This window comes from Rhizophagus irregularis, chromosome 9 (assembly GCF_026210795.1).
Source record: "Rhizophagus irregularis chromosome 9, complete sequence".
NCBI lineage: Eukaryota > Fungi > Glomeromycota > Glomeromycetes > Glomerales > Glomeraceae > Rhizophagus > Rhizophagus irregularis.
Genome location: NC_089437.1, coordinates 2,589,562 through 2,616,996, shown reverse-complemented (window position 1 = coordinate 2,616,996; position 27,435 = coordinate 2,589,562). Strand labels below are relative to the sequence as shown.

General features: G+C 28.1%; 9 protein-coding genes across 9 annotated transcripts; 6 read left to right on the top strand and 3 right to left on the bottom strand.

Moving 5' to 3' along the window:
• The first annotated feature begins 289 nt into the window (after nt 1-289).
• On the top strand, nt 290-2,210 carry OCT59_029625 (uncharacterized protein). Its single transcript, XM_066145163.1, has 6 exons — nt 290-558; nt 671-802; nt 1,002-1,084; nt 1,163-1,348; nt 1,417-1,500; nt 1,586-2,210. The coding sequence occupies exons 1-6, from the start codon at nt 519-521 to the stop codon at nt 1,613-1,615; spliced, it is 555 nt and encodes a 184-aa protein (XP_065994788.1). The 5' UTR covers nt 290-518; the 3' UTR covers nt 1,616-2,210.
• Nucleotides 2,129-4,438, bottom strand: OCT59_029624 (uncharacterized protein; the record flags this gene model as incomplete). Its single annotated transcript, XM_066145155.1, has 11 exons — nt 2,129-2,182; nt 2,257-2,409; nt 2,473-2,682; nt 2,751-2,819; nt 2,921-3,051; nt 3,129-3,327; nt 3,416-3,503; nt 3,601-3,655; nt 3,727-3,862; nt 3,948-4,133; nt 4,277-4,438. The coding sequence occupies 11 exons, from the start codon at nt 4,436-4,438 to the stop codon at nt 2,129-2,131; spliced, it is 1,443 nt and encodes a 480-aa protein (XP_065994787.1).
• Nucleotides 4,439-4,845: 407 nt separating this feature from the next.
• On the bottom strand, nt 4,846-7,474 carry OCT59_029623 (uncharacterized protein). The gene is made up of 2 exons (XM_025315678.2): nt 6,696-7,474; nt 4,846-6,534 (listed from the first exon to the last, which is right to left on the bottom strand). The coding sequence occupies exons 1-2, from the start codon at nt 7,257-7,259 to the stop codon at nt 5,623-5,625; spliced, it is 1,476 nt and encodes a 491-aa protein (XP_025182368.1). The 5' UTR covers nt 7,260-7,474; the 3' UTR covers nt 4,846-5,622.
• Nucleotides 7,475-8,611: 1,137 nt separating this feature from the next.
• Nucleotides 8,612-8,974, top strand: OCT59_029622 (uncharacterized protein; the record flags this gene model as incomplete). The annotated part of the gene is made up of 1 exon (XM_025315677.2): nt 8,612-8,974. The coding sequence occupies one exon, from the start codon at nt 8,612-8,614 to the stop codon at nt 8,972-8,974; it is 363 nt and encodes a 120-aa protein (XP_025182367.1).
• Nucleotides 8,975-9,117: 143 nt separating this feature from the next.
• On the top strand, nt 9,118-9,703 carry OCT59_029621 (uncharacterized protein; the record flags this gene model as incomplete). The annotated part of the gene is made up of 3 exons (XM_025323261.1): nt 9,118-9,239; nt 9,337-9,446; nt 9,522-9,703. The coding sequence occupies 3 exons, from the start codon at nt 9,118-9,120 to the stop codon at nt 9,701-9,703; spliced, it is 414 nt and encodes a 137-aa protein (XP_025182366.1).
• Nucleotides 9,700-12,335, bottom strand: OCT59_029620 (uncharacterized protein). Its single transcript, XM_025334365.2, has 12 exons — nt 12,132-12,335; nt 11,928-12,047; nt 11,740-11,835; nt 11,544-11,665; nt 11,345-11,468; nt 11,225-11,275; nt 10,847-11,137; nt 10,631-10,771; nt 10,348-10,507; nt 10,202-10,276; nt 10,023-10,134; nt 9,700-9,949 (listed from the first exon to the last, which is right to left on the bottom strand). The coding sequence occupies exons 1-12, from the start codon at nt 12,265-12,267 to the stop codon at nt 9,818-9,820; spliced, it is 1,560 nt and encodes a 519-aa protein (XP_025182365.1). The 5' UTR covers nt 12,268-12,335; the 3' UTR covers nt 9,700-9,817.
• A 417-nt stretch (nt 12,336-12,752) lies between these two features.
• OCT59_029619 (uncharacterized protein) lies at nt 12,753-15,409 on the top strand. Its single transcript, XM_066145117.1, has 8 exons — nt 12,753-12,907; nt 12,990-13,125; nt 13,201-13,308; nt 13,375-13,505; nt 13,593-13,769; nt 13,844-13,947; nt 14,043-14,323; nt 14,417-15,409. The coding sequence occupies exons 1-8, from the start codon at nt 12,878-12,880 to the stop codon at nt 15,121-15,123; spliced, it is 1,674 nt and encodes a 557-aa protein (XP_065994786.1). The 5' UTR covers nt 12,753-12,877; the 3' UTR covers nt 15,124-15,409.
• A 967-nt stretch (nt 15,410-16,376) lies between these two features.
• OCT59_029618 (uncharacterized protein) lies at nt 16,377-16,992 on the top strand. The gene is made up of 3 exons (XM_025315676.2): nt 16,377-16,545; nt 16,622-16,735; nt 16,805-16,992. The coding sequence occupies exons 1-3, from the start codon at nt 16,459-16,461 to the stop codon at nt 16,829-16,831; spliced, it is 228 nt and encodes a 75-aa protein (XP_025182363.1). The 5' UTR covers nt 16,377-16,458; the 3' UTR covers nt 16,832-16,992.
• Nucleotides 16,993-22,048: 5,056 nt separating this feature from the next.
• Nucleotides 22,049-22,972, top strand: OCT59_029617 (uncharacterized protein; the record flags this gene model as incomplete). Its single annotated transcript, XM_025315675.2, has 2 exons — nt 22,049-22,379; nt 22,473-22,972. The coding sequence occupies 2 exons, from the start codon at nt 22,049-22,051 to the stop codon at nt 22,970-22,972; spliced, it is 831 nt and encodes a 276-aa protein (XP_025182362.1).
• Nucleotides 22,973-27,435: the final 4,463 nt, after the last annotated feature.

The following is a 27,435-nucleotide window of genomic DNA, read 5'->3' as shown; positions in this document are numbered from 1 at the left end:
CTGATAAGGCTTAATTTTTTTGTGCGCATGCTAAAATAATTCATCACGGTTTCTTTGTCACCTTAGCTAATCGAGGAGGATTACACAACCTCCCCTGCAGAAATTTATTTATTTACTAGATACAATTAAAAGAAAATGCAACTAATATGACGAAAGAGTAAATAGTAAATAGGCATAGAACACGATCGGGAACACAAGGATGTGTTGCGAAAAAAGATTTTTTCGTCACAAAATGTGAATTGAAAATTTAACATTATATAAATAAAAAGGGATGTTTTTAAATACTTTTATTAACTTGTGCTTCGTTCTTCTTCATATTCAAGAAGAACATTTCTCCCACCATTACCTTTCTCTTATAAGGCGGAAGCAGTAGTTGTTGATTAGTGTAGATCTTCTAAGTTGTTGACGAAGGGGTAGCAGTTTAAGGAAGAAGTCCCATCCCTTTTTATTTCATAATTCCTAATTTCATATTTTTTTCTTCTACCCGTTTATTTTTTATTTATTTGGTTGAATTAAATATGGTTTTTCCTCGTAGAGGTTGCTTTAAATGTGGCAACGGTTAGTAGTCTGATCTTAAATAAAGGCAGATGATCGAGATCTAACTTCTCATCAATTATATCTTACGTGTTTGACGAATTATTGATTTATTTTAATAAATTATACTTTTTAGTTGGTCATTTTGCCGATTCTTGTCCAGAACCCGAAAGATTATGCTACAACTGTAAGCAACCTGGACATGAGGCTAATCAATGTCCTCAACCCAGGACTGCTGATTCCAAACAATGTTATTCTTGCGGTGGCGGTAAGAATTTAATAATTTATGTATTCTTTTTTTTTCTATTTACTTCTATTTAGATCATATTTATAAGGAATTAAATTTTTAGAATTTAATACTTTATATAAATTAATTCAATCTAGAATAACTATTCATGTTTAACATACCGGACTATCATAGTAAAATTATTGGTTTTACAATTTATTAAATCAATTCTTATTTATAGTTGGACATCTTCAAGCTGACTGCCCTACTAGTGTTCGTGTTAACGGTGGATCGAGTGGCCGCTGCTACAATTGTGGTCGTTTCGTAAGTCCTTTCTCTCTCTCTCTCTTTTGTTATTGAGAAGTATGTATATACTTATTAAATATTATTATTTTTCTTTAGGGCCACTTGGCTCGTCATTGTAGAAACACTGGTGGTGGTTATGGAAATCGAGGTGGTTATAATCGACGCGGTGGTGGTGGTGGTTATAAAGTTATTTGTTACAATTGTGGCGGGTTTAATCACTTTGCTAAAGATTGTAAAGCTTCCGGAGTAAAATGTTATAATTGCGGACGGTTTGGACATATTGTAAGTTTAAATTTATTTTATACAATATATTTAGGAGAGATAACTTATTTCTTTTTAAAAAAAATTAGTCTCGTGATTGTCCTAACTCTCAAGGGGGGCCCACCGATAAACACGTAAAAACATGTTACTCTTGTGGAGAACGAGGCCACATTGTAAGTTTTCTTATTTCAATAATTGTAGTGAAAACTGAAAACCGATCTATATATAATTAACTAATGTCTATAATAAATGATATAGGCCAAGGACTGCCCCAGCCAAACTAATTAATTTTTTTACGACAAATACGACAAATATATAATAAAATTTAATTAATGTTCTGAAAAAAATTGTTTAATTCATCCAACATCTTTTTTTATTTAAGATTCATCCGAACATTTACTTACATTAATAACATAATGAATATAGTCTTATACTAATACTATATATTACCAAATCCCTTCATCACCTTATTTTTATCTTCTCTTTCATTTAACATATATGTGATATTTTTTTTATTATTTCAAATCAAATTTGATTTGAAAAGTAGGAAAAATTAACTTATATTTTGAAACATTTTATTTAATTATTAAATAAAATATTTATATGAAAATATTTATTAAAAAAAAAAGACGACACAAAAAAATTGACAAATATAATATTTAATAATAATACAAATAATACAGATTTAATAATAATATAAAAAATTCATTTTTAGTTTACATCATCTACAATCATACTAATTTAACTATTGAACTATTGAACTAATTGAATAATGTCCAATATATAAAAAATCATATTATTTTAGATTGTAATATCTTCTAAAATTGGAATAATTTCTTCCCATAATTGCAATCCCTAAAAGAGAGTTAGATATGTTAATTAAATAAACAAATATAATATAATACATATTCGTATATTAAAATTATTACCTGACGGTAAAATTCCACGTGTCTATCAGTATAGGCTAACAAAGAATCTTTTAATTCTACAGTTTTTATATTTTGAAATACTTCATATTCTTTAACTATTTCATCGGAAAATTTCTCTGAGATGTCATTACTACTCTCGACCTCCCTTTTCAACTAAGTCAAAATAAGTTAATAGGTGATAATTTAAAATACAGCTTATTTTTAAAATAAACAAACCTCAGTAATTTTAGCATCCAGTTTTTGTAATCTTTCTTTTTTAGCTTGTTCTTGATCTACATTCTTAATATAATCCACTAAGAATGAAGAAAGTCCCGTAGAACCTTTACCAGTACTTACAAGATTCTCTTTTTCAATCAATGCTCCTTGAAGATATTCTGAAAGTTCTTCAAAATCAACTTGTTTTTGATCCCGAAGTTTTAAGACATTCTGATGTATAATAAAAACGTGTCAAATAAAATTTAAAACTATTAAAGAAGTAATTCTGAATAACTAACTTTAACGCAGTGACAGTATGAAAGGAATTCTCGAATTTGATTTAGGTACTCGCTTTCTTCCCTATCCGTCTAGATAATAAATTATAACATTGCGAATACATTTTTTCTATAAGATATCAAATAAGAAGTGTCGTCGACTAATAAATTATGATTTTAGACACGAAAATTACCATTCGCTTCCATGCATCTGCAAATTTTTCAGTTGTTTCACCAAATTTCTTAAGTTGTGTTTCAATTCCAGTTTCAAATTGTCCCAAATTAACAATACTAGTACCAAATTCTCTATAATCGGCCTCTAAGTCTGAAATTTTAATATAGGAAAAAAATGAGTAAAGCATTAAATTATTGACAGAGACGTAAACTACAAGATAAAAATACCTGATTGTCGTTTAATGATTTTAAAATATAATCTTTCGATTGTTTGCAAGTTTTCTTCAATTTTATCAATATTTTCCTTAATTTCAATAAATCTTTCATCAGGCTTTTTAATTTTAGAAAATGCGTTAAGTAACGCATCACCAAAATTCTCAAAAACTCCATCACCAGATTTCTTTTGCCTATAAAATGATTCAGCATTCTAAAATAATAATTATATATTACAAATATATATTACGTGTCAAAATATTATTTAAAAAAGAGGCATATTAAATGTATTTTTTAGTTACCCATTCGCTTGATTCTAAAAATATTCTAAAATATTCACTCTTTTGTAAAGTTGGATGTCGAGCTAATCTTTCCAAAAATCTTTGAAGACTATCCTGACACGTATTTTTCCAATTAAATAATATAATTATTTATAATTAGTGAATAAAATCATTTAAAAAACGCGATAACTTCAATTACTTTTTACCTTGCACGGCGTTTTTCAACAAACTCCGGTCCAAATCGATCACCGGTTATGTATTCTAAAGAAAAAAAATTTTTTTAACAATCTCTCTTTTATAAAGTAAGATATATAAAATTAAAATTCACTCACCTAATCGATGTTTGTCAGGCAATGGTGGTACCACGCACGCGGCAAAATCTCTACTAAGAGAATTACATAGAAATACGAAATCTTGAAATCGTCTTCTAACGGTAGCTTTTGGTGCAACAAATGTTTCTAAAGTAGTCTAAGAAATAAGCAATCGATGATAAGTATTATAATAGTAAGTATCACAATTATTAAAATTACAAAAAATAAGTTCATTAAAGTACCTCTGTGGTGATAAGATAGGAAATGAAAGCTTCCTTAGTACCATCAAGTTCTTTTACTGGTGAAGTAACAGTGATAGTCATAGGATATGCTGCAGGAACTACAACACTCGGAGCATATGAATCTGTAGCAGATTGTCGATTGTTAGCGATATTGTCTGTATGGTTAATAGTTGAAGGTGCCAGTGTCTGATAAAATAAGAAAATTTTCAGTATTGATCATTCATGAATTTTGTAGGTTATATGTTTATATCTTTTAACAGATTAAATATAAAATCGCAAATTGTATATAGTAGTTTACTAAGTTTATCACAAAGATCATATAAACATACCGAAAACATAGAATCATCAATATTACTAATAGTTGACCTAGTAAGATCCTGAGATGGGGGTTCTTCAGCTACTTGGTCTAATAAATCTTCGGGTTTTAAGTAATCAGTAGTACCAGTATCCCAAGCAACACTACTGTAATCGCCTTCGCTTTCAAAGCTCATTATTAAAAGTATAACAAATTCAAGAAGGTAGTAGTATCACACGATAAAAATAATATGAATAAAATATTTCTGTCTTCAAATTTTTTATTTTTTTAGAATTTAAAAGCACTTTATGTACAACTAAATATACAAAATTGAATATTGTAACGTCGTTTAAAATAAATTACGCACACCCAACTCGCTTTTTAAACTCGAATTCGCGAGTAGCCAAAACTATTAGTAATGAGATGTAGAGCCAAGTTGATCGATCAACAGCTGCGAATGTAATGGTTTCACAAACTCGACCAAAAATTTATATAAATATACGCCGGAGTAATTCTTAGTAATTTTCTTTTTTTTTCATGATTACTAAACAAACTCACCCCAATTTTTTTTATATGGACTTTTATATATAGACTTTTAAAAATAATATAATTAACTTTTTTTAAAAAAATGAATAATAATATTTATTTTTTTTTTCATATATGTATCAAATATAACCATCTTTTTTTAATCATCTTTTAAAATAATAAATATTTTTTGATAATTTTTTTATGATAATAATAATAATTTTGATAATATATGTTATCTTGGATATTTTATATAACCAATTGATTGTTCACAATTTTTTTTTTTTTAAAAAAATTCTCTCGTAAAACTAAGTTTTTCATTTTATGATAAAACTATTTTACAGAATTATGATACTCCAGAAATAATAAATCTTCAACAGCTATCCCTAACCACCACACAACACGGAGAAAAGATTTGATCCAAGACAAATTTGCTTGGTTTTATTTCGACAGAAATTCCAGAAGAGTAGCACTATGTTAAAAAAAAAAAAAAAAAAAGGAAATAGAAGGAAAAAGAAAAGGCTTGCTTTCCCTCCTCTGTATTTTATCTTGTAGATAATATATATAATATATGCTATTTTGAAATATTTTTTTTTTTGTGGTAATTTTTTTTTTTATGTACAACTGTTAAGATATACTTTTAAATCGTCCTTTTTTTTTATAAAAAAAAAAGCAAAAAAATTTCTACGTAAAGGAAAAAAAAATAATAAAATAATAGTAATAAAATAACAATATTTGTTTGATTGACTTTCATATTTAAATATAATATAAAAGTCAATTCCCAGATATAATATTTCATTGCGATTTTTTTTTTTTTTGTTGAATGACAAAAAGAAAACAGAGCAAACAAATATTTTACTTATAATACATTTTTGCTTTGAGCTCCAACCAAGGTAAAGCTGCTTCTAGCAAATCATCTTTAAAATTCTCCTCGCAAACTTCTTGGCAACTTCTATAGAATTCCGTGACATTGCTTCTATTTGTGGCAAGTGTTTCAGCATAACGTTGCTTATCCAATTTTTTAAGAATGTAGGCAAACCGCATATCTCGTAAAGTACCAAAAGCCACTGGGATTTTATGTGCTGCTTTAAGTTCGGATACGAAATCCTCAAATCTGAGTGTAGGGCGAGCATTAGGGTTACGAGCAAGAGCAGCTTGTTTTCGACGTTCATTTTCAGCTGTTACAACGGTTAGAACACAATCCACTCGGCTATGAACTTCTTCTATAGTAGACATACTTAATTTAGGAGCTTTTAACCTTTGTTTAACGCTACTGTTATTAACATCATTGTGATGATGATTATGATGATGGTGAGAACGAGAATCATGTCCAGAAGAAGAAATATTTCTATGGTCTTCTCTTTCTAAGGGATCTAATCTTGGTCTTTTTGCTTTTGGTGTATTTAATTGAGAAGAAATGAGGTCAATGTTAGCTCTTGAGGAAGGGGGAGGTGGAGAATAAGAAGAAATTGAAGAGGAACAAGAAAAAGATTTTGGTGTATTAGCGATTGACCCATTCCGATGCTCTTGAATTCCACGCCAAAGTGTCAAGATATTGCCAATACTAAGTGATGAACCATTTTTACCGCGTAAATCGCGGAGGAATTGTTCGTTTTCAATTAATAAAAGAATTTCTGGGTCGTCTATGTCATTATCTAAGAGTACTGGCAAGATCAATTCAAGTCGACGATGAGACATGGCTGTAAATTGCATTAAAAGTCTCTTTAATGCCTCTACTGGTGTCATCGCATCTTCCATATCGTAATCCTATTAATAATAATTTAAATAAATTGTAAAAATTTATAAATAAAAATAATGCAATTCCCATCTAAAAACTTTGTGTTTTATAGAATTATTATCATTTGTTTTATTTTTTTTATTTTTATTTTTATTTTTTTATTTTTTTTTTAATTAAAAGAACAACACACCGAACATGCCTCACTTCTTGGAGTATAATCGGTTATCATAGGGTCACCATAATCTGAGTCAGACTTTGAATCTTCGTCCCTGTTAGTTGAGTTAATTGAAATTGGAGAATCTAAAGAAGTTCTATATGTGCGGTCTTTTCGCTTATTACGATTTTTTTTAGTAAAATCGCTACTCTGAGTTGTATTGATGGTTAATGGAGTTCTTTGTGTTCTGCGGACGTCCATTACATCAGGAGTCGCGTCTTCGTCTAACCTAATTACCGGTCTTGGCGAAGGTATGGGAGTGTTCATAGAAAGAGGTGTATTAACACCAGAAGAAAATCTTTCAAATACAAACGTTAATGGTTGTTGAACTTGTGATTGTTGTAAAGAAGATAATGGGGGCGGTGAAGGAGTAGGGGTTGGGTGAATAAGAGAACCAAAAGGATGAGTAGTCCCGCCGGGCTGCATTGAAAGGTTCACTGTATGAGAGTGAACAAGTTCTGAAGTTGTGTGAGACGTTCTGGCCGTCTGTTGAATTGACGGTGACTTGTGATGAGTATCTAAAGACACATTGTTCTCCATTTGGAATTATTAGGAAGTTTTTTTTTCTTTTTTGAAAAAAAAAAACCTCAAATTTTTACTAAGGCAAAAAAAAATCAGCCCTTTATTTTTTTTAACCTATTATAATTTGACAGTGATTTTTTTTAATTTTTTTTTATTTTGTCATCCTTTTCTTAATAACTTTTCCTCTGGGGTTTTAGGTATGGTCTGGGAACTTAATTCAAATATCGATCCACAGAATTCACACGGAAACGCAAAAAGAAACTTGTACGAACGAACAAACAATGAGTACGCCATAAGCAAGTCATAAGCATGACAACCTAGTGATGAAAAAAGAAGCCTCCGGAATTTGATATCTTTAGATGATGATGTGTGACATGTACGTTAAGAAACTTTGGCTACTGCTAACAGCTATAATCACATGATATAATAATTTAAACCTATCAAAAACATTATAAGGATCATAAGGTGTATTGAATGAGCTTAAAATGCATACCATCTAACTTTCTAACACTCATCTAGCCATTCGAAGTAATTGCCAATGAATTTTGAGTTTCTAATCTTTTACAATAACAGTAATGATCAGATGATTTTACAAAGTAAGGAGGGACACGACTATGATTTATCGATAATAATTATTATAATTATGAAAATGAAAACTTGAAACTGACCAACAATTATTTCTCAATAGAGCTCAAAATGAAATTATCAAAAGATATATATCACTTGATTTCTGAATTTTTTATGTTGTACATCCGTCTAATTACAAAATTGTTTATATTACTGTAATAGGATTCAATAAACATCTTTCTATTATTGTACTAAAAAGGTGAAGCATTTACAAAAATTAAATTATTTTTTTTTCTGCAATTATATAATCAATATGATTTAATCCCTTATCATATACTAAAAATGAGTTTATCTTTAGAGACTAGTTCAAAAAAGTTAAATTTAAAATTTTGCGTGCTGATGATCTTCACTTTATTTAGATTTTTGATGATTCTGACTATGCTTTACTGCGTTGCTGCGGAACATCACACAATAAAATTTCCCGCTAATTTCATCATCTGATTCGTATTCATTAGTAAACTGGCAAAATAAGAAAGATATTGTGATATTCTATTCTTGGCACTATTATCGTTATCCAATGGATCTATGTTCTCAACCTTCTGAAATTCTGTCAAGTGTCACTTTTGTCACTTTAGATTAAGGATTGTTGACCCCTGTTTAACGTTTTATTATCTGTTATTCAGTATTAAATGTTAGTAATGTTTCACAATAATAAACATCATCATGTGACTTAATTTTAAATTACAATATAAATAGTTATGCATTATTACCCTTAGAAATTTCTTTCTTTCATTCATTCAACAATGACTATTATTCGATTTTTTCGTCCCACTCCTCGTACTTTTCATCACTTTCAACATCACTTGATTCTTCCATTATTATTCATTCGCTCTTATTCTGCTGAACCACCATATAAGTCAAGACCATCCCCAGTTCCGTTAGCGGATCCACAAGAACAAAAAGAATTTGAAGAATTAGTTCGTAAAAATCAGGGTTCTTTTAGCGCACAGACGGAAGAAGAATTAATTCACCCTGATCTACGAAAAAAACCTCCTCCTAAATTTGAGGGAGATAAAAATCCAGAAACTGGTGAAATTGGTGGCCCCAAAGAAGAACCTTTAACACATGGTGATTGGAGTTTCGGTTCAAGGGTTACAGATTTCTAAAATAATTTATTTGCGATTCACATGGCTTTTTTTTTCATTTGTTGTGTAACCATATAATAAAAAATTCTTGCTTACGTAACACGAATGAAATTTTTTTCTTTTTTTCTCTGTTACTTTATATAACTTTTATTATAATTAAAAATATGATCTATTCACTTTACATAATTAATAAGGCTGGTGGTTTAATTTATCAAAGAGATTTTGCTGATAGTTTAAATAAACTTACTTCTAACGAATATTTGGTATTAGCGGGGACATTTCATGGGTAATTTTTTTTTTTTATTTGTTTTTTTTAACCATTTAAATCTCTAAAATTGGATTGAAATCAATTAATTTTTTTTTTCTTTTAAAAAAAAAAATAGAGTACACGCTATAACTTCAAAAATATCACCAGTTCGTAATGCAACTTCTTCGGGTTTAGAAGTACTTGAAGCGGACACTTTTAAATTACATTGTTTTCAAACATTAACAGGTTATTATTTCTTTTAAAATGTCATTTCGATTCTCCTAATTATCCTAATATAAATATATTTTAATAAAATTTTAGGTACAAAATTTTTAATCATTGCTGAACCAACCCACGGAAACATTGATTTATTACTTCGTCGTACTTATGATATTTATAGCGATTATGTTATGAAAAATCCTTTTTATACTCCTGAAATGCCAATTAAATCCGAATTATTTGATATAAATTTAGCCAAATTAATTAAACAAGTTAGCTCTTAATTATTATAATTAAACTTCCTTTTTTTTATTTAAAATAGTACTTGGGGAACAATTATTATTTTGTTTATTTACAGGACATTATATATTTTAAATTTTAAATAAATTAATAACCTTTTACAATTCCTCGTGATTTAACTTCTCAATCGAAGGACAAACAGCTGGCGTTGTCATTTTCATTATATATTCACATTTCTCTGGCTCGGCAACTGAAAAAATTTTATTCTCTATGCCACATTCAAGATATAACTAGAAAAAGAATTAGGATTAGAAAAGAATATTATAATCACTCTTTCATGAAGTGACCCAAAATAAAACTTACTTTAACAGATCTCTCTGGTCCATTCCAACATCTTGTTCCACGAGTATATAATTGTGCTGTGTAATATTTGTCATCTTCCTTTGATTCAGCTCCAATCCATTTTTCAAAGTAACTAATTAAATAAAAACGTTATTATTTTATTTTATTAAAAAAGGTGTGATTTAAAATTTTATTCATACCCCAAATGTGTTGATACATGATCTTTATTACTTTTTTGAGTTGCCTTGTCAAACATACATATTGTATATGTATAACTAATAAACAATAAAGGATTTTAATATTAGAATTTACTTGATAAATTATCAAATGTTTAAATAATACTTACTCCTTAGCATCATGACTAAAGCATTCACCATCCAACTTTGCAAATTCTAGTTGAGTGCCATAATCTTTTTCAAGTTTTTTATTAACTTCGGTGATATCATTTTCAACTTTCCTTTTCTCTTCCTCAGCTTCGTCATACGCATCATATGCTGCTATTACTTCTAAAAGAAACAAAAAAAAATATTTTTAGATATTATCTCGATGCATATGTGAACAAATCAAAATCTTGACCTCGGTTCTACAATAAATTTCAAAGAAGAACTCCTTAAAATTCTTTAATTTACCTTTAGATTTGCCACCATCTGAAGGTCTTGAATATTGTTGTTCGGGTTTACGAATGACATATTCTGATAGCCCAAAAGTTTCCAAGATGTCATTGTAAACATCTAAAAGGGCACCAGAAATTCGTTCGCTTAACGAAGGTACTAAATTAGGAGGTAAAAAGAAACATTAGATATAATTAAAAGAAATCAAACATAATTTAACATTTTTCATTCTACATGATGTCTCAATTTCAGGAGCTTGCGATTCTTCTCCTTTTACTTCTTCTTCATCAATTTCGTCCTCTTGATCAAATTCCATATTTTCTTCCATTTCCCTTTCATACTCTTCTACAAATTCATCATACCCTTTAATAGCAGCTTTAACAGCCATATCATGGTAATTTTGATTATGATCCTTTTTCATATCCTTAAGAATATTAAGTAAAGTATCTATTTGTTCACGAAGCCTCTCTTCACGCTCTCGCAATGTTCTAATTTTTACTTGATATTTTTGTATGCGTATATGATCTAAATATTTTAATTAAATAAAACGTACTTATAAATAAACAATTTTATTATACGCTCAAATATATATGTGTTACATTTGAAACTAACCTTTTGTCTTTGATTCGGCTTTTTCTTTCTCCTGAACTTTTTTCAATGCAACTTTGTACAAAAAAACAATAAAGTTAATTTTCAATTAAATAAAAATGTTGTTAAATTGATAGTAAATACCTTCACGTTCTGCGACTCTAATCTTTGTGGCTTCAAGAAGGGTTTTTAATCGGTTCAATTCAGATTCAAGTTGTTGTTTCGATTTTTTACCGTATTCAATGTATTCGCTTTTTATTTGCGCTCCCTATTATGCAGAATACAAGAAAAGCTGTTACACATGACAACTTCAAATTATGAGATAATACGTATAAATATTGACCTTAGCTCGCATTTTGGCCAATTGTTCTGCATGCCTACGGTATTCAGCACCAACTTTCTCGCAATCATTTGGACATTCTATTTTTCCGTCATACTCATCTGACCCATCACAACATTCAGGTTCTTTTTTTTAGAAAAAAAATTAGCCATTACAATAAAATTCTAATTATGATTTACAAATTGAAATATAGACTTGCCGCAAACTCCATCATTCACGCGGCTGGACGATATATATGATGAAATATGTCCGGAATTTGTGCAAAAAAACCTGCCATTTGGACATGCAGACGTTCCTGTATGTATGCGAAAAGGCGATCAATTTATTTGTGATGATAAGAATTAGAAAATAAATAAAATAAATCGTATTAATTAATGAATTTTTTACCTGGTTCATCAGAACCATCAGCACAATCGCAGTAATCATCATTAATTGCCTCGTATTCTATTGTTGCTGAGCCGTCTAAACACTTCCAAGTTGAACCTTTCTTTTCATAAAGGTGTGCATCTTTAAAGAAGATTGATCAAATTTAATTTCGGGACGAATTACTATAAAAAGAAACCACCAAAAAGGATTAAGCTAGAAACATACCTGATTTTGCAACTCCTTTTGGTATATTGTTTTGTCCAGCATGAACTAGTACACTTAAAAATACGATTAAATTTAATATTAATAGACCAAAAGTCAAATTAGATTTAATTGGAGTAAATAATCGTTTATAAACCATAATTTGTCTATGAAAGAAAGTCAAAACAATCGAACAAAATTTCAACGGGAAAAATTTTTTTTGTAAGTGCAGATCATATATCGAGAAATTTTTTTTTGATATTTGTTACACACATCTAAAAATGTTAAAATCTTTGCAAATCCTATTTGTGGGGAATTTACGGTAATTCGCTGATTTTGAAAATGGAGAATTTGTGTGACAACTAAAAAACCAAATAAATAATTTAGGTTTAATTGTTACGACAATGCATAATATATATAATTTATTAAAGAGTACGTATCGAATATAATGTGATAATTAATGCGGTGAATTTCATGAATTAATCGAATAATTCTTTTTATTGCCATTAGAAGTAGCAAGCTGCAAGGCGTCTATCAACTTATTTTGTAATTTTAGTACACAAATATTTGGTAAATTTCACATTTACATCTTTTTACTATAATAAGAAAATAATAAATAGCAGCCCATTCCCCTTTTTCTTTCCTATATTCAAAAAAATTTTCAAATCATTGACTGTATTATATTCTGTTTATAATTTTATATTTAAAACTTTTTCTCGAAACAAAATTAAATTTTAAACTTTCGAACATAATTTATTAACCAATTAACCATGAAGAAAAATATTGGAAAAATTAAACAAGTGTGTTTGATGTTTCGATCGTTGTATTCTTACATCATTTGAAATTTAGTTTTTCTAACCCATAACCATTTTCCGCTAATAGTGGGCGAACGAAAGAGTTGGAGGGCAGAAAACTCAAACTCCTGACGAATTTCAAGATTTACAACAAAAAACCGATGCAAGACACTCTGGAATAGACAAGCTGCATATGGCAACAAATACTTATATTAAGATTATGTGTATGTCTTTTAATTGGAAATATTTAATTATAGCAATTTAAAATGTACTTACACTTTTATCATCAACTTATGTAGCGAAAAAAGCGGATTCGGTTGAAGAAAAATCAAAAGTTTTACCTTTAGAGTCACTTGGAAGTACCATGAAAATTTATGGCGAAGAAATTGGCACAGATACTCCCTATGGTGAGAAATATTGTTGAAATTTTAAATTTTTTTTAATTAAATAACTAATACCTTTATAATACATAGGAATGGGGTTAGTTAGATTTGGTAATGCGAACGAAAAGATTGCCAAAGCACAAATGGAGTATGTTTCACGTGTACGAGATGATTTCCTCTTTGGATTATCATCTTCTATTGAAGAATTTAAGCAATATCAAGTAAGATGACAAAAAAAGATAATTAATTAATTTTTTAGTAATATATGGATTCGGCGCTAATAAAATTATCTTTCAATGTTTCATTAGCAATTAAAAAGAAAATTAGAATCACGTAGACTTGATTATGATGCAAAACTAAATAAAGTACAAAAATCAAAAAAAGAAAAACCAGAATTAGAAGAAGAAATGCGTGCTGCAAAAGAAAAATATGAAGTTACAATGGAAGATATAAATAATAAAATGTTTGCGCTTAATGATTCAGAGGTTTGTTGTTTTTTTCCTGGTTTAAGGAGAGAGATGTATATTTTAAAAATTAATTTCGGCGCATTTATAATTAGGATCAACATGTGCAAGATTTAACTACATTTTTAGATGCCCAATTGGAATATTTCAAAGCCGCTTACGAAATTTTAGAAAGCGTTAAGAAAGACTGGGTTGAGAGGTTTGCATCATCTTTTTTTTTTAAAAAAAAAATTTTATTTATTTTGTTTGTTTGTTTTTTTTTCATTAATTTATCTAATTTTATATAATTAATAGTTCTGACAAACCATCATCGCGACGTAAACGAACACCAATACGATCATCTACAATTGATTCAACTAATTCAAATTCTGATGGAGCCAATTCAGACAATGGTAGTGCAGATAATGGTAGTATTAACTCACATTCAAGTCACAATAGACCAAAGCCCTCAAAAAGAACTTCAAAACTTGTAAAGTCTGATAGTTCTAATAACCTTAATATCCCAACTGGATTATCTCGCAATAAGAGTGTTTCGTCTGGATCATCTACTAGATCTGTTGATCTGAAGAAACCAGGTACGAAGATTTTTGTTGGGATAAATTTTTTTTTTAACAATTTCAACAATTAAATTCATTATTAATAATTTACATATTACTCGATTTTTCTAGGCAATACAACACAAAAGAAACAAGTCAGGGCTATATTTAGTTATGATGGCGAAGATAGAGATGAACTTGCAATTGAAGAAGGAGACATTATAACAGTAATAGAAGAAGCTGAAGGATGGTGGATTGGTGAAATTATTGATGAAGATGGAACTAAAAGAAGTGGGATGTTTCCTGCAAATTATACTGAGCCAATTCCTGTTGAATCATCGCCACCAAAAATACCCGCACGTCGACCAACAAATTTATCAAGACAATCGTCAGTAGAAGAGGAACAAGAAAGTGATGAAGAACAGGAAGATGATGAATCAGATGAACAAACACCACCTAAATCAAAAAGATCGCCACCAATCCGTCAACGACATTCACAAACAAGTGCGTCACAAAGGCCCGGATCGCCAACTGCTGGAACACCTCCAATCCCATCTCGCAGTTCAAAACCTCCGCCAGCTCGCCCAACATCTTCAACATCTATACCCCCTCGTAAAGCAGCACGTTCAAGTACATATGAATATTCATCAATCGCAAATAGTATTCCTAAAACAACAACGCCACCTTCAATAACATCAAGAAATTCATATATTCAAGATTATGTTAAAGAAACAACAACTCAAGATTTTGGGCCATGTAAAGAATGTGATTGTAATGACTATTCTCCTAATGTATTTAAGAAAGGAAGTTGTAAAAATTGTTTTCATATACACACATAGATGATGGGTGAATTCGATAGGATACAATATTTGTTGAGAATTTCCTAATTGCATGAGGATTAATTGTCGACAACTTAAAAAATATCGATTAATTATTTCAATTATTTAAAATAATTATTAATATCTTTCTTGCATTCATAGATCTCATTATTATTATAATGTTCAAGTTTGTTGTGCATTTATTTGTATACTTAGTTTAAATAAATTTTTGGTTTATAAATTATTTAAATTTAAATTGAAATAAAATACTTGGAGTGCAGCCAACAGGACTGGTACAAGTAGAATGAAATAATTAAGTTATAGGCATTTTGGTGGTGTTAATGTCCTCCTTTAATAAGTCTATATATTATATAATAATTATTATTAGATATAAAAATATTTTTAATACAATTTATAATATAAATACAGTATATTATTTAGCATTTATTTATTATTAAGTCTGTGCGTCATATTAACTGTAACAGATAACAAAATTTTGAACACAAAATATTATCTTTCGCTACAGTGATTTTTACTAAATACCTAAATACTCGTTAATCACTGCAACTACCTAAACATATTGGCTTCAAAATCAAGATAACTTGCATCAGTCGCATGTCGCCACGGATATTCTTCACAGAAATTCTAGTCTTATCCCTCGAAACTTTATTTACTTATGCTACAACAATAGAATAGAAATATCACACCAATAAACGCTTATTGATATTCTTTCCAAACACAAAGCTATACTAGAATTTATTATTTCAGCTGATTGCGACAATCGCTCTTCTATATTTAATTGGCTATCAGCTATCTTTCAGACATTCTTCCGGTGAATATACACGCTAATGGCTTAATTTCATTAGAACTCGCCTCTAATTTTGCGCACACATTTCCTAGTCTATTGCTTCCTTTTCTATACCCTGCTTAGAAAAATGAAACGATCATTTCAAATATAATGAAACGTAAAAGAGGCATAACAAAAAATCAATTTAAAACTATAGAAAAATGATCCCCTACAATTCTATGTGACGTCTAGATTTTGATCTTTCCCGCTTATATTCTGTAGTTCCTCTTTTCATTTATATACGAAAGGTGAATTTGCCTTAGGTTGAGCGGTTATTTTAGTTTAAGTTCTTATTCTATAATATTTTAGTTTTTACTTTCCCTTAATAAATTTGTCAATTAGTCGTGTCATGACTCATGACGCGTATGACGCAATTAATTAACACGTGACATCAAAATAGACTGTGTTTAGTATTTGTTATTATTTTGGGTAGACCATATCTAATTTATTTTTGGTAGATCAGTAATTCTACGCGGTTTTTTTTTAACTCCAAGAATTCACCAACAAAAATGCCTTCTCTTTATCCACGCGCGACACTTAAAAGGATCATTAAGTCCCACCAATCTAAAGCTTTAAGCAAGAATGTGGATGTATTAGTACGTGTTTTTTTTTGTTTTTTTTTTTAGATTATCGCCTTGTTCTTATTATTTTTGCGTGTTTATCTTTCATTAGATATATCTTCATTGCGTGTTATTCCTTCAAAAGTTAGCAAAAGAATCTAATTCCGAAGCAGAAACCGACAAAGCAAAGGTAGTTGAGAAGAAACATGTCAAAGTTGCTTTAGAGGTGAGTTAAAATTGTGAACTGAATATTTCAACTTTATTTTACTCTAATATAATGACTTTATCCAAATAGAAAGTTTTACAAGATTTTCAAGGATAATTTTTTTAAAATGCCAGGAACCTATTTTCTAATCTTGAAATTATATTTGTTAAGAAAAATTGGATAACAAATGTTTAGCTCAACAATAACGAATTTATGCGACAAATAAAAATTTTTTCACAAGTTTGATTATTTATTAACTACTAAGTTAACTAAGTCTAAGCGCTCTTTTCTTTAAATTTATTCGAAGATTTATTTTGTTTGTCCAATGAATATTTTACCGGAATCGGGAGACCGGAATATTGGAATCGGAATAATAGCCCTGTTCATTTCTGTTCTGTTCTGTTCTGTTCCGATTTTAGTATAATTAATTTTAGCCAATTAAAAAACGGCGTGAATTGAGTAGAAAAATCGGGTTTGATCTGTTCTGTTTAATTCTAACCAATCATTTTAAGCATGTATTGCATTTTTAAATTTCGGAACATTCGGATCATCAATTTTTTTGATCCGTTGTTCCGGTTGTTGTTCCGATTTTTGAATGAATTTGATTGGCTGAAAAATATGGTAAAAATCGGAACAGAACAGAACAGAACAGAAATGAACAGGGCTAATGAATACCGGAAATCTATCTATACATACCAAAATAAATTCCAGTGTTCCGATTGTTTCGGTATAACATATTTTTTGTCAAATCATAATCCGTTTCCATAATTTTCTAAAAAGTGATGTAACTGGTTGATCTTGTTAATGCCTTCACAGTAAATTCCTCGATTTGATAGTTGATTTTTAGTAGATATACAGTGAAATTCGATATGCCGGAACCTTGATATATTCATAAGTAAAATCTTGATATATCGGAATTAGGTCTGGAACGGATTATCATAACGTGTAATTAATTTACCCTCGATATATCGGAATTCTTGATATAACGGATTTTTGACAAATTTTACTATTGGAACGGGTTATATCGAATTTCACTGTGTATATTGTTAATGATTATAAATAGTATGTAAGTATGGTATGTATACGGGGAAACTTACTATTTTTCAATAATTAGATTAATATTTTTTAAAAGTAAAATACAATTCTATAAAAAATTATATAAGTAAATAACTTTAATAATAAATATAATAATAAATCTATAATTAACTATATAGGTATATTTCAAAAATATAAAAATATAATAAGTAAAGACTGTAAAGTAGTCTAGGTATATATAAAATAAAATTATATCTTCAAAAAAAAATTTGTTTTTTTTTGTTTTTGCTTGCAGTGCAATTAATACTTTATTAAGATTAAAATAGCAAACTACGAATTTTAAGTAAACTACAAATAACCCTAAGTCCCTAATTCATTAAGTACTAAACTACTTGTCATCTTGCAAAAACACCATGTATGCACTATCAGAGACTTGGAGAGAAAGTAATTGCATGAAGCACTCCCTTTCTTAGAGAGAATTTCTCCTACCATATTTCCATATTTTTTTTTTTTTAAAAAAAAAATATTAAATTAAAATAAATACTTCAAATTACTTAAGCCATTTTTAAATTATAAATTATAAAGATAAATTCAAATTTATTTTTATAATATTTATTAGTAAATTAAAATAATATTAAATAGTCAATTAGTTATATTACTTATATAAGTAAACACTAGTTTTATTAAATAATTAGAATCTAAATAGTAATACTAAAATAATTTAGATTTCATATACCAAAATTATAAAATGAAATTTCAATCAATATTGCATAAAATAGATATCAAAATACTTATTTTATCAGGACGAATTTAATAAATTAAGATTATTAAATCCAATTACTGATTCTTAAATAGCAAAATTTAAAACTAAAAAATTATAGCTGTTTGCAAAAAGATGTAGTTAATAGTTTTTATCATATATATGTATAAAAAAAATCAGAAAATCAAAAAATCAGATTATTAATTAAATTTAGCTTAAAATTAAACTTTATCATAAACCAAAATAAAATCAAACTTAAATTTCTTAAAATTATATCCAAATTATAAAAATTTGTTATTACTTCTTATTTTATAAAAAACTTATAAAATAATGGCTGATACACAATATACTAAACTTAAGTATAAACAAAGAACTTGCTTTAGTACCAAATGTGTTTATATTGTGGAATTAATTTACAACAAAAAAAATGTAAATGTACAATAACTAAACTATTAAATGAAAGTAATTGGATGCTGTTGTCAAAAATGCATATACACGAATTTACAATCCCAATTGGATAAAAGATTGAATTTCCTTTATTCAAGAGAAAGTTTTAACATATAACTATTCAGTAATTTGAAAAGGACTTTCAATTTTTCACTTTTCAATCTGTGTTATTTAAATGCAATAATTCTATACAAAAATTGATTTCAACCAAAGTAAAAAATTCAATAAACTTCAAACCTACATCTGAAACTATGCAAATATCCCAAAATATGTAATTGAAACCAGAAGTATATGAACTTACTATTACAGAAAAGGAAATCACATTGCAAAATTCACTAAAAATGACCTTAGAATCTGATAAAAATAATGAAGATACATCTATAGGCGATACAAATAAATCCTCTTGATATATAAGTTTAGCCATTTATCTTAAAAGGTAAGAATATGTGAATTTCATATAATAATATTATCAAATAGAATTCAAATTCTAATAATTTCTGGTTTATATTACCTATACTTTTGGTTATCAAACGGAATACTCAAAAAAATACTTTAAGAAGAATAGTACATTATTCAAACTGTAATAGTAGAAGACTAAAAAGTTTAAACTTACACTGATAAAAAATATTTCAATAACTATGACTGGATATTTATCATAAGAAAAGGTTAATATTCATAAAATTGTTATTTTCTTTTCACTATAATGCAACTCAATATCTGACAAATTTAGGGAAATAAGGTCAAATTATTGTAATGAAAATTAAAAATGCAAAAAAAAATATATGACTATGATTATATCAATCGATTTCAACAAGTAGATTTTATAGAATTGGAATAATGGAGTTTGGACTGCTCCATAGGAAAAATGCCTATTAAATAGTTTTCAGTATTTTAAACTCTGAAGTAATAAGAAATTTTAAACTATTATAATGGATTTACTCAAATCTATTATTGAAAGTATACTATATAATGCTAAAAATTCTGCTCATCTATATTATCACAACTTAATGGTACTTTAGCATTTAAGATAATTTAAGACTGTAAACATAAAAAATTAATTATGTATTATAATATACAATCAACTCTTGTTATAACGAACCCTAGGTTCCAGATCCCAACTTCGCTATAAGGCTATAGTGAAGATTTTAAGAGATTTGATTGGTTAATTCGTTATAGCAAAGGGAAATTTATTATAGTTGTCTGAAAAATTCACTATATTAAGGGTTCACTATATCAAGGTTTAACTGTATAGGCAAGTTTAGATAAAGCTTTAAATATGGAATTTTATTTTAAAGAATTTAAAGGTATTTAGTAAGTTACAAAAGAAGAATCTTAACTAAAAGCAGAACTAAGGCAAGAATTTTAATATTAAGTATAAGAATTCAGATAAATAGAAGTCTTCAGAAAAAAAAAAGGAATCTTCTAATAAACAAACCAGTATATCTGTATATATATTTATTTTATAGAAAAATGCATTTTTTCTTTCCTTTTATTTAAATTGTATGAAAGATACCTTTTTTTTATATACTTTATATTTAAGTTTTTTAATCCTTTTTAAATGAAACTATATTTGTTAAAGTATAAATTAAATAAACAATATAAATAATATAGTAATTTAACTTTTTCATTCTAATCACTATATAAAATTGATTTCCAATCCTATTATTTTAAAATTCCTTTGCCTTTTGGTAAAGAATCTGCCTGCTTTTTATATTTTACAAGTTGTCAGATATATAACCTTTAAGTAATATTCTGTAAGTTTTAGTAAAGCAATTATGAATATAGTTAAAAATAACATTATTTTTAAATATAAAAAATTACATTTTAATAAATATAATATTATAATAGAGGCACTGAAACTTTTTTAAAATACTTTTAATTACCCTTAAATTTTTAAATTAGTATGTATGTGATTTAAATGGGTTGTTTGATTTTTTATACCTAAATAAATGCCTTTAAATATTTATCTTGACTATATATGGCCAAAAAATAATAGATATTTATTTTATTCTAAAGGGTTATTATTAAATAATAGATGAAGTACACTTATTTTTAAAATTTAATATTAAAATGTCTGCAAATGATGTCTAATTTTAGTATTGTAATTATGAGCGAATTCTTTAAATATCGGGTTTATGTCCTAAACAAATAAAATACATTAAAAAAAATGAGAGTATTTTTCTTACAGGTCACCAAAAAAAAATTTTACGATACTATCCTTTTTGTTTTTTTTAGAATTTTCCTAAAAGATGCAGATGATTACGATCCGGAAATTTTCAAAAATACAAGCCTTATTATCATAAGAATGGCTTATATGGCTATGTTACAAAATTTAAAACCAATTAAATTGCTTTTTCTATATATACCAAAAGCCTAATTCATTGAAAATCAGCTAATTCGATCAACTAGAAAATAGGGTCGAAACATTTTTTTTTTTATAATGGCTTTTTTTTTGAAAAAACAAAAACTAGCCCTATCAGTAAAATAAAGTAACAAATAAAAAAAAGGTCCGGGCGTTACGATTTTTTTTTTTATTCGTTAGATATAAAATTTGTAATCAATTAGTCACCACTATCTTGTGAATTTTATACGGAACGTTATTCATCATGATGTCAGGCTAAAGAATTACATCACATGTTCAAATTATTTCATCATCAAGATTATCGAAACCTGTGATCAAAAAAGCCATTGATTGGACTGTATCACCAACTCAGCCCTCCCGCAGTTATCCTTTTCCATAACCGAATTTTACCCCTAATATTCCCTCACACAACATAAAATTACAGTACAGGAGTGCAACATTTATACTATAATACCCGTTGGAAATTAGTTAAACATCGTCATCTCCCTTTTTTTTTGCTGCCGTCACCTTTAAAGAGCGACGTCGTCCAAAAAAAAAACCGATGTCGTCCAACCTTGAATAAAAAAAACGACGACACGCGATTTCTATCATATTTAATATTAATCTTTTTCAAAAGGGATTTTTTATACACAACCTTTTTAACAAGAGAATTTTTGTGGTAACAACGCCACATTTACTTTTTATATATCAACCTTAAGCTCATCTGACAAACATTTAAAAAGTTAAAAAGATGCCACAGGAATTACAGTCAACAAACCAACAAAGTCAGACTACTACTGTTGAAGAAGTCAAACCTACGACAACAGTTACAGCAAGTAAAAATAAATTAGAGCAAAAATTTAATAAAAATGACGACACTTCTAAATCACTCAAGAGAACTGCTCCTGTTGACGTTTCTAGTCAAGGTGACGCCAAACGTAAAGCTACTCAAGGATCAAAAAAATCATCAGAAAAACAAATCGACAATGCTAATTTAAAAACTACCGATCCTACTGCCATTGCGGCAAATGCCGCAGCTATTTTATCAAGTGTACCTTCTTCTGTGGCCCAAAATGTAGTAGGTCAGTCCACAGAGTCTACAAAAATTTTGTCAAATCCACAGCTTGATGATGTATTGACTGCTGCTGCAAATTCTATGAATTCTCCTATTGCAGTTGCACCCCTAATCCCGAACCAACAAACCGCAATTAATGATCTTTCCCCCACGCTTCATTCTAACATGGAAGAATTTTTGAACAATGCCGCAGCAAATGCTCAGGCACCGACACCACAGCCTCAGGATAATTCTGGTAATAAACGTGCCGTTAGTACTCGCAACCTTACCAATGATGAACGCCGACAACGTAGACTTTTGCGTAATCGAGTTGCTGCTAAAGAATGCCGACGAAAGAAAAAAGCGTATGTTGCTGACCTTGAAGAAAAGGTTACTCGTCTAGAAGATGAAAACAGTCGACTTAACAAAGAAATTGATGAATTGAACACCAAGTTAAGCTTAAATGTTATGAAGCTTGAAGAAAATGCACGTCTACATAAAGAAATTGAGGAGTTAAAGACAAAGTTGAACACAACACAACAAGATGCAAAGAAAGAAACCAGGTCAAAAACCAATGATGAGATTGAACCGGTTAAACAAGAATTAAATGCAAAATCTTGATTAGTCATCTTAATAGATTAAAAATTTTTTTTTCTTTTAAGGAAAAAAAAAGTTTTTTTTTTTGATTCTTTCTCTTTTTTTATTTTAATCGTTATTATTGGGGTTCGTATATTTTTCTTTTTTTTTTCAATACATACCCCCTTTTAAAAAGTTTATTAAACACAGCATCATCCACGAACATTAATTGAATAATCTTGGTGACGGATAATTTGGTGGGGATAATTTGATGGATTAAAAAAAAAAAAATTATATATGGGAATGATAAATTATAAGAGAATAAGAGTGAACAAAAATTATTTAATATGATTCATCAATTGATTGGAATTAGTTCAACCTGTCCACTCTATTTTTCTCTTTTATTTTTATTTTAAAACAAAATTTTAAAAAATTTAAAATTGGGTTTTTTTATTGATTATTAGGTTATGAAAATAATAGATAATAAAACCTTTGTAAAAATTCTTTTTCATTTTTTTTCTAAAAAAAAAAAAAAATAAATAAATAATAAAAATTTTTAATCAAAATTGAATTTTTCTTTTTTTTGATAATCATTAATAAAAAAAACGGTGTTTGTTGAAAGAGATTAAATGTTTATCGCCTTAAATAAGCGGTCTTATCTGACGTTCGCACTAAAAGAAAATCCAATAATCTAGACAATGAACAAAAAAATTTGCATTTGAGGTTTTTATTTGAAGCGAATCGGATCGACAGATTGGTTTGATTATCTATCACGTGTTTAGTAACTTCGATTAAATTTTACTTAATGAATATCATAATATAATAATAATATATATAAAAAATATATTTTCTCTAAATGGATATATTTTATTTTTTTTTTATTTATACAAAAAAAATCAATAATTTATCAGGTATACTATGGACGATCTTCTTGAGTACAGTCATGTGGACTGAATTATTAATAATTTCTAATTTTCAAGGAATAAAATATTACTTTTATATAAACGTGGTAGTAGAGTAATATCACATCTTATAACTATAATCTCCTCTTTCACTATAATATTTCTTTTTTCTTATTGTTATTAAAAATTCTTTAAAAATTGATATGAATAAGTAACATGTTAAAAATAGTAACATACGTCAATTTTTTGAAAATTTCGTGTACTTTAATTATATTAATGTTTAACGCGTGTGACCTTAAACGACAATGTAATTATTAACTACTAAATTACATGAACATGATATTATAAACATTTAAACGTATTGTTGGCACGAAAGTTATTCACAATATATTAACCGTATCGTAATAAAAAGTACAAATGATGCAGACAATAAAATAAAATTCTAAATATGTTACTAAATGTGTCTCTTTAAAAATTCTTAAATTTCATTATTATTATTTTAAGGGATCTTAATACAATTGAGACATGTCTATTAATAACATGTATTATTATTTCAAAATATTCACAAGAAAATTTCTTAAAATCTTTTGCCCTTAATCATTACAAGATTATTGTAGATTTTTTTAGCAAAACAAAAAAAATTCAAAAAAGTGTGAGAACATACAAAATCTGGCTTAAAAATATTGTAAGCCTCTTCACCATGAAATATACAATTGTAAAGAAGTTTATTGGTTACCACTAGAGGCAACAGCAGAAATTAAAATAGCAATAGTTTATGAAATAAAAAATAAATTAAAACAACATGCTAAACATATGGATTCTTATAGAATCAGGATTAAATGTACAGAAAGTGAATTCTTTTGGGTTTTTAATGGTCATATACATCAATATAATCAAAAATCTGGTAGTTGATTTTTCGCTATTTGCTTCATTAATAGTCTTCATATGAATTATCCAAAGCTGTTTGTCTTTTGTATTATTTATAACAGATGGAATACTTAACCATTGCTTCTTTTGGTAAAGAAATAGTTGAAAGTAAAATAAGTTTTTAGAATATTGATGCGAATATATATACAGTGGTAAACATACACATCAGAAGTATATTTAAGTGGCATAGTTTAATTTATTGGCTGACAATTGATATCTTACTGATTGCAAAAATATCCCCCAAAATTTTAGGGACTTGGCCAATATAATGTAAATTTAAATATAAATAAGCTCAAAAAAAAATCTGGTTATTTCTATCAATTTTTTTTTCCCTTTTTTTAAAAAAAAATTTCAATGACACGTTTTTCTGCCTGGCACTTATACTTATTATACATGTATTATCCATTAATAATCAATGAAAAAATATTGATATAGATATTTATAATTAATTTATTTTTTAAATTTTTAAATTTTAAAATATTATTTCAGATGGAAAGATATTTTATATAAAAACAAACCTTCATAAGATCATTCAAAAATCATGATTCTTACGATAATTAATCTGAAGTAGGACTATATATTATTCATATCAGTTTTACAATTAATAATGGTTTCTGTTTCCGTCAAGCCATCTTAATTCAACTCAAATAAATGCTAATGAAATGACATTGGCCAAACTTAATGCAAAAAAGGACATAAAGCTTTATGAATTGAAGCACTTATTACATACCATTAAAGATGGTCATCGGTCCTAAAGACCATCGGTCTCCCCGGTCCTACATGCAAAAAGACCGGACCGCGTAGGACCGCAGTCTTTTGCGGTCCTCGTGATCATCCAATGGATCAACAAGACTGACGGTCTTTTTAGGACCGCATCTTGAACCGATCAACGTTTATTATTAATAGATCAGCTAAATTATCTGATCTATTTTTTTATTTTTTTAATCACTTTTTTTTAGGTAGTAGGAACGGGACTAGAAATGCCCCTATAAGTAGTTTCCTTAGTTACTTTTTAATCGCGACTAACTCTTCCTTCCTTCCTTTTTTTAGAATTGTTTTTTAGAAAGGAGGAATAGGACTAAATGCCTCGGTAAATGGATTGTTTTCTTTCTTTTTATTTTCTTTAATCATTACTAATTTTTTCTTTTTCTTTATTATTAGACTACTTTTTTTAGATAAAAAAAGTCGATTCATTTTTATATTCCATCTTTTTTCCGTAAAAGGCTCATATTTCCGGAATTAATAACCTTATATCACGGAATTTATCAAATTATTTACATTTCGTGAATGGATTCGTGAAAGACTCATTTTTATGAAGTTTTTTCAGAAATAACAGATAAATTTTTTATGGGTAGGAATGGAACTAGAAACGTCTTGGTTTCTTTAGCCGTTACTAACCCTTCCTTTCTTTTTTTTTTTAGAATTGGTTTTTTTAGGAAAGACGAATGAGGCTAGAAATGAAATTTTTTTCTTTTTTTTTTTTAGGTTTTTTAGGAAGGGGGAATAGGACTAAATTCCTCAATTTCTTTTAGTTTCTTTGTCACTAATTCTTTCTTCTTTTCTTTTTTTTAGGGCCACTTTCTTTTAAGAACCAGGATGGGACTCCAGAGATGGGATTATAAAACAAAAGATAGAGAAAAACTTAACATTTGGAAAAAAAAAGTCTCGGTAAATGATTTTTATTCTTTTATTTTTTATAGATTCTTTAACCGTTGCTAATTCTTTCTTTTTTTTAGAATCAATTTTTTTTTTATGAAGGAGGGATAGGGTTAGAAACTCCTTGACGCAATTTCAATGTTGTATTTTATATTTTTCATAACAATATTAAATAGCATTAATAATTTGAAAGGATAATAGTAAAAACAATTATAGTATCATTAAATAAAAAAAATTAAAAATTTAGCACTAACAACAATAACAAATATTTATTGATAAGTTTTACTTTATTTAACTACACCTAAACATTAGTAAGATAGCTAGTTATTTGAATTATTCAACCTTTCCTTGCCTTCTAACCATGACTTTAAACACAAACATGCCCGTGCTGTTTCTGGATGCAACCGATTTCGTGTCGAGTTATCTGTTTTCCAGCGACCGAAAAAAATTGCTCACAAGGAACAGAGGTAGACATTATAGTTAGATAATCCCGAGCCATTTTTGCCAATACTGGAAATTCAGTTGCATGAATTTTCCACCAGTCTAATGGCATTACTTCATTACCAGGAGGATGGGAATCAAAGTAAATATCTAATTCATTTGAAACTAATTGTTGAGTTTGATTAGGCATGAATAAGTCCTGAAAATAGCTTCGTGTTTCCAATAATGATAAACTAGCAAGTCGACGTCGTACAGTAGTAGTTTGAGAAACAGGTGTAGTTAATTCTTGATAATTAGCCATTAATTCTTGAATTGGCTGAAATACTTCCTCTCGTGACATATTTCCATATGATGATTTTTTGTATCTAGGATCGAAAAATGCTGGAATATGTAAGGACTTGTTAAATTGCCCAAAATAATTATTAAAAACACGTTTCATTTCATTTATTTGGGCTTGCAACTTATAATCATCATTTCGAGATTTTTCCAAGTGATTTTTAATACCAAAAAAAAGCCATTTAACTTCCCCAATTGTTGGATAACTGGAAGCAGATATAACTTTTGTTATTAACGCAAATGGTG

Coding starts and splice junctions, on each gene's coding strand:
- OCT59_029619 (XM_066145117.1), top strand. CDS start 12,878: ATGAAGAAAAATATTGGAAAAATTAAACAA. Junction 13,309..13,374: donor TGGCACAGATACTCCCTATG/GTGAGAAATATT, acceptor TATAATACATAG/GAATGGGGTTAGTTAGATTT. Junction 13,948..14,042: donor AAGAAAGACTGGGTTGAGAG/GTTTGCATCATC, acceptor TATAATTAATAG/TTCTGACAAACCATCATCGC.
- OCT59_029620 (XM_025334365.2), bottom strand. CDS start 12,267: ATGGTTTATAAACGATTATTTACTCCAATTAAATCTAATTTGACTTTT. Junction 11,666..11,739: donor CGTGAATGATGGAGTTTGCG/GCAAGTCTATAT, acceptor TCTAAAAAAAAG/AACCTGAATGTTGTGATGGG. Junction 10,135..10,201: donor CATGTATCAACACATTTGGG/GTATGAATAAAA, acceptor TTATTTAATTAG/TTACTTTGAAAAATGGATTG.
- OCT59_029623 (XM_025315678.2), bottom strand. CDS start 7,259: ATGGAGAACAATGTGTCTTTAGATACTCATCACAAGTCACCGTCAATT. Junction 6,535..6,695: donor CAAGAAGTGAGGCATGTTCG/GTGTGTTGTTCT, acceptor TATTATTAATAG/GATTACGATATGGAAGATGC.
- OCT59_029625 (XM_066145163.1), top strand. CDS start 519: ATGGTTTTTCCTCGTAGAGGTTGCTTTAAATGTGGCAACG. Junction 1,349..1,416: donor GCGGACGGTTTGGACATATT/GTAAGTTTAAAT, acceptor AAAAAAAATTAG/TCTCGTGATTGTCCTAACTC. Junction 1,501..1,585: donor GTGGAGAACGAGGCCACATT/GTAAGTTTTCTT, acceptor TAAATGATATAG/GCCAAGGACTGCCCCAGCCA.
- OCT59_029618 (XM_025315676.2), top strand. CDS start 16,459: ATGCCTTCTCTTTATCCACGCGCGACACTTAAAAGGATCATTAAGTCC. Junction 16,546..16,621: donor GCAAGAATGTGGATGTATTA/GTACGTGTTTTT, acceptor ATCTTTCATTAG/ATATATCTTCATTGCGTGTT. Junction 16,736..16,804: donor ATGTCAAAGTTGCTTTAGAG/GTGAGTTAAAAT, acceptor TTATCCAAATAG/AAAGTTTTACAAGATTTTCA.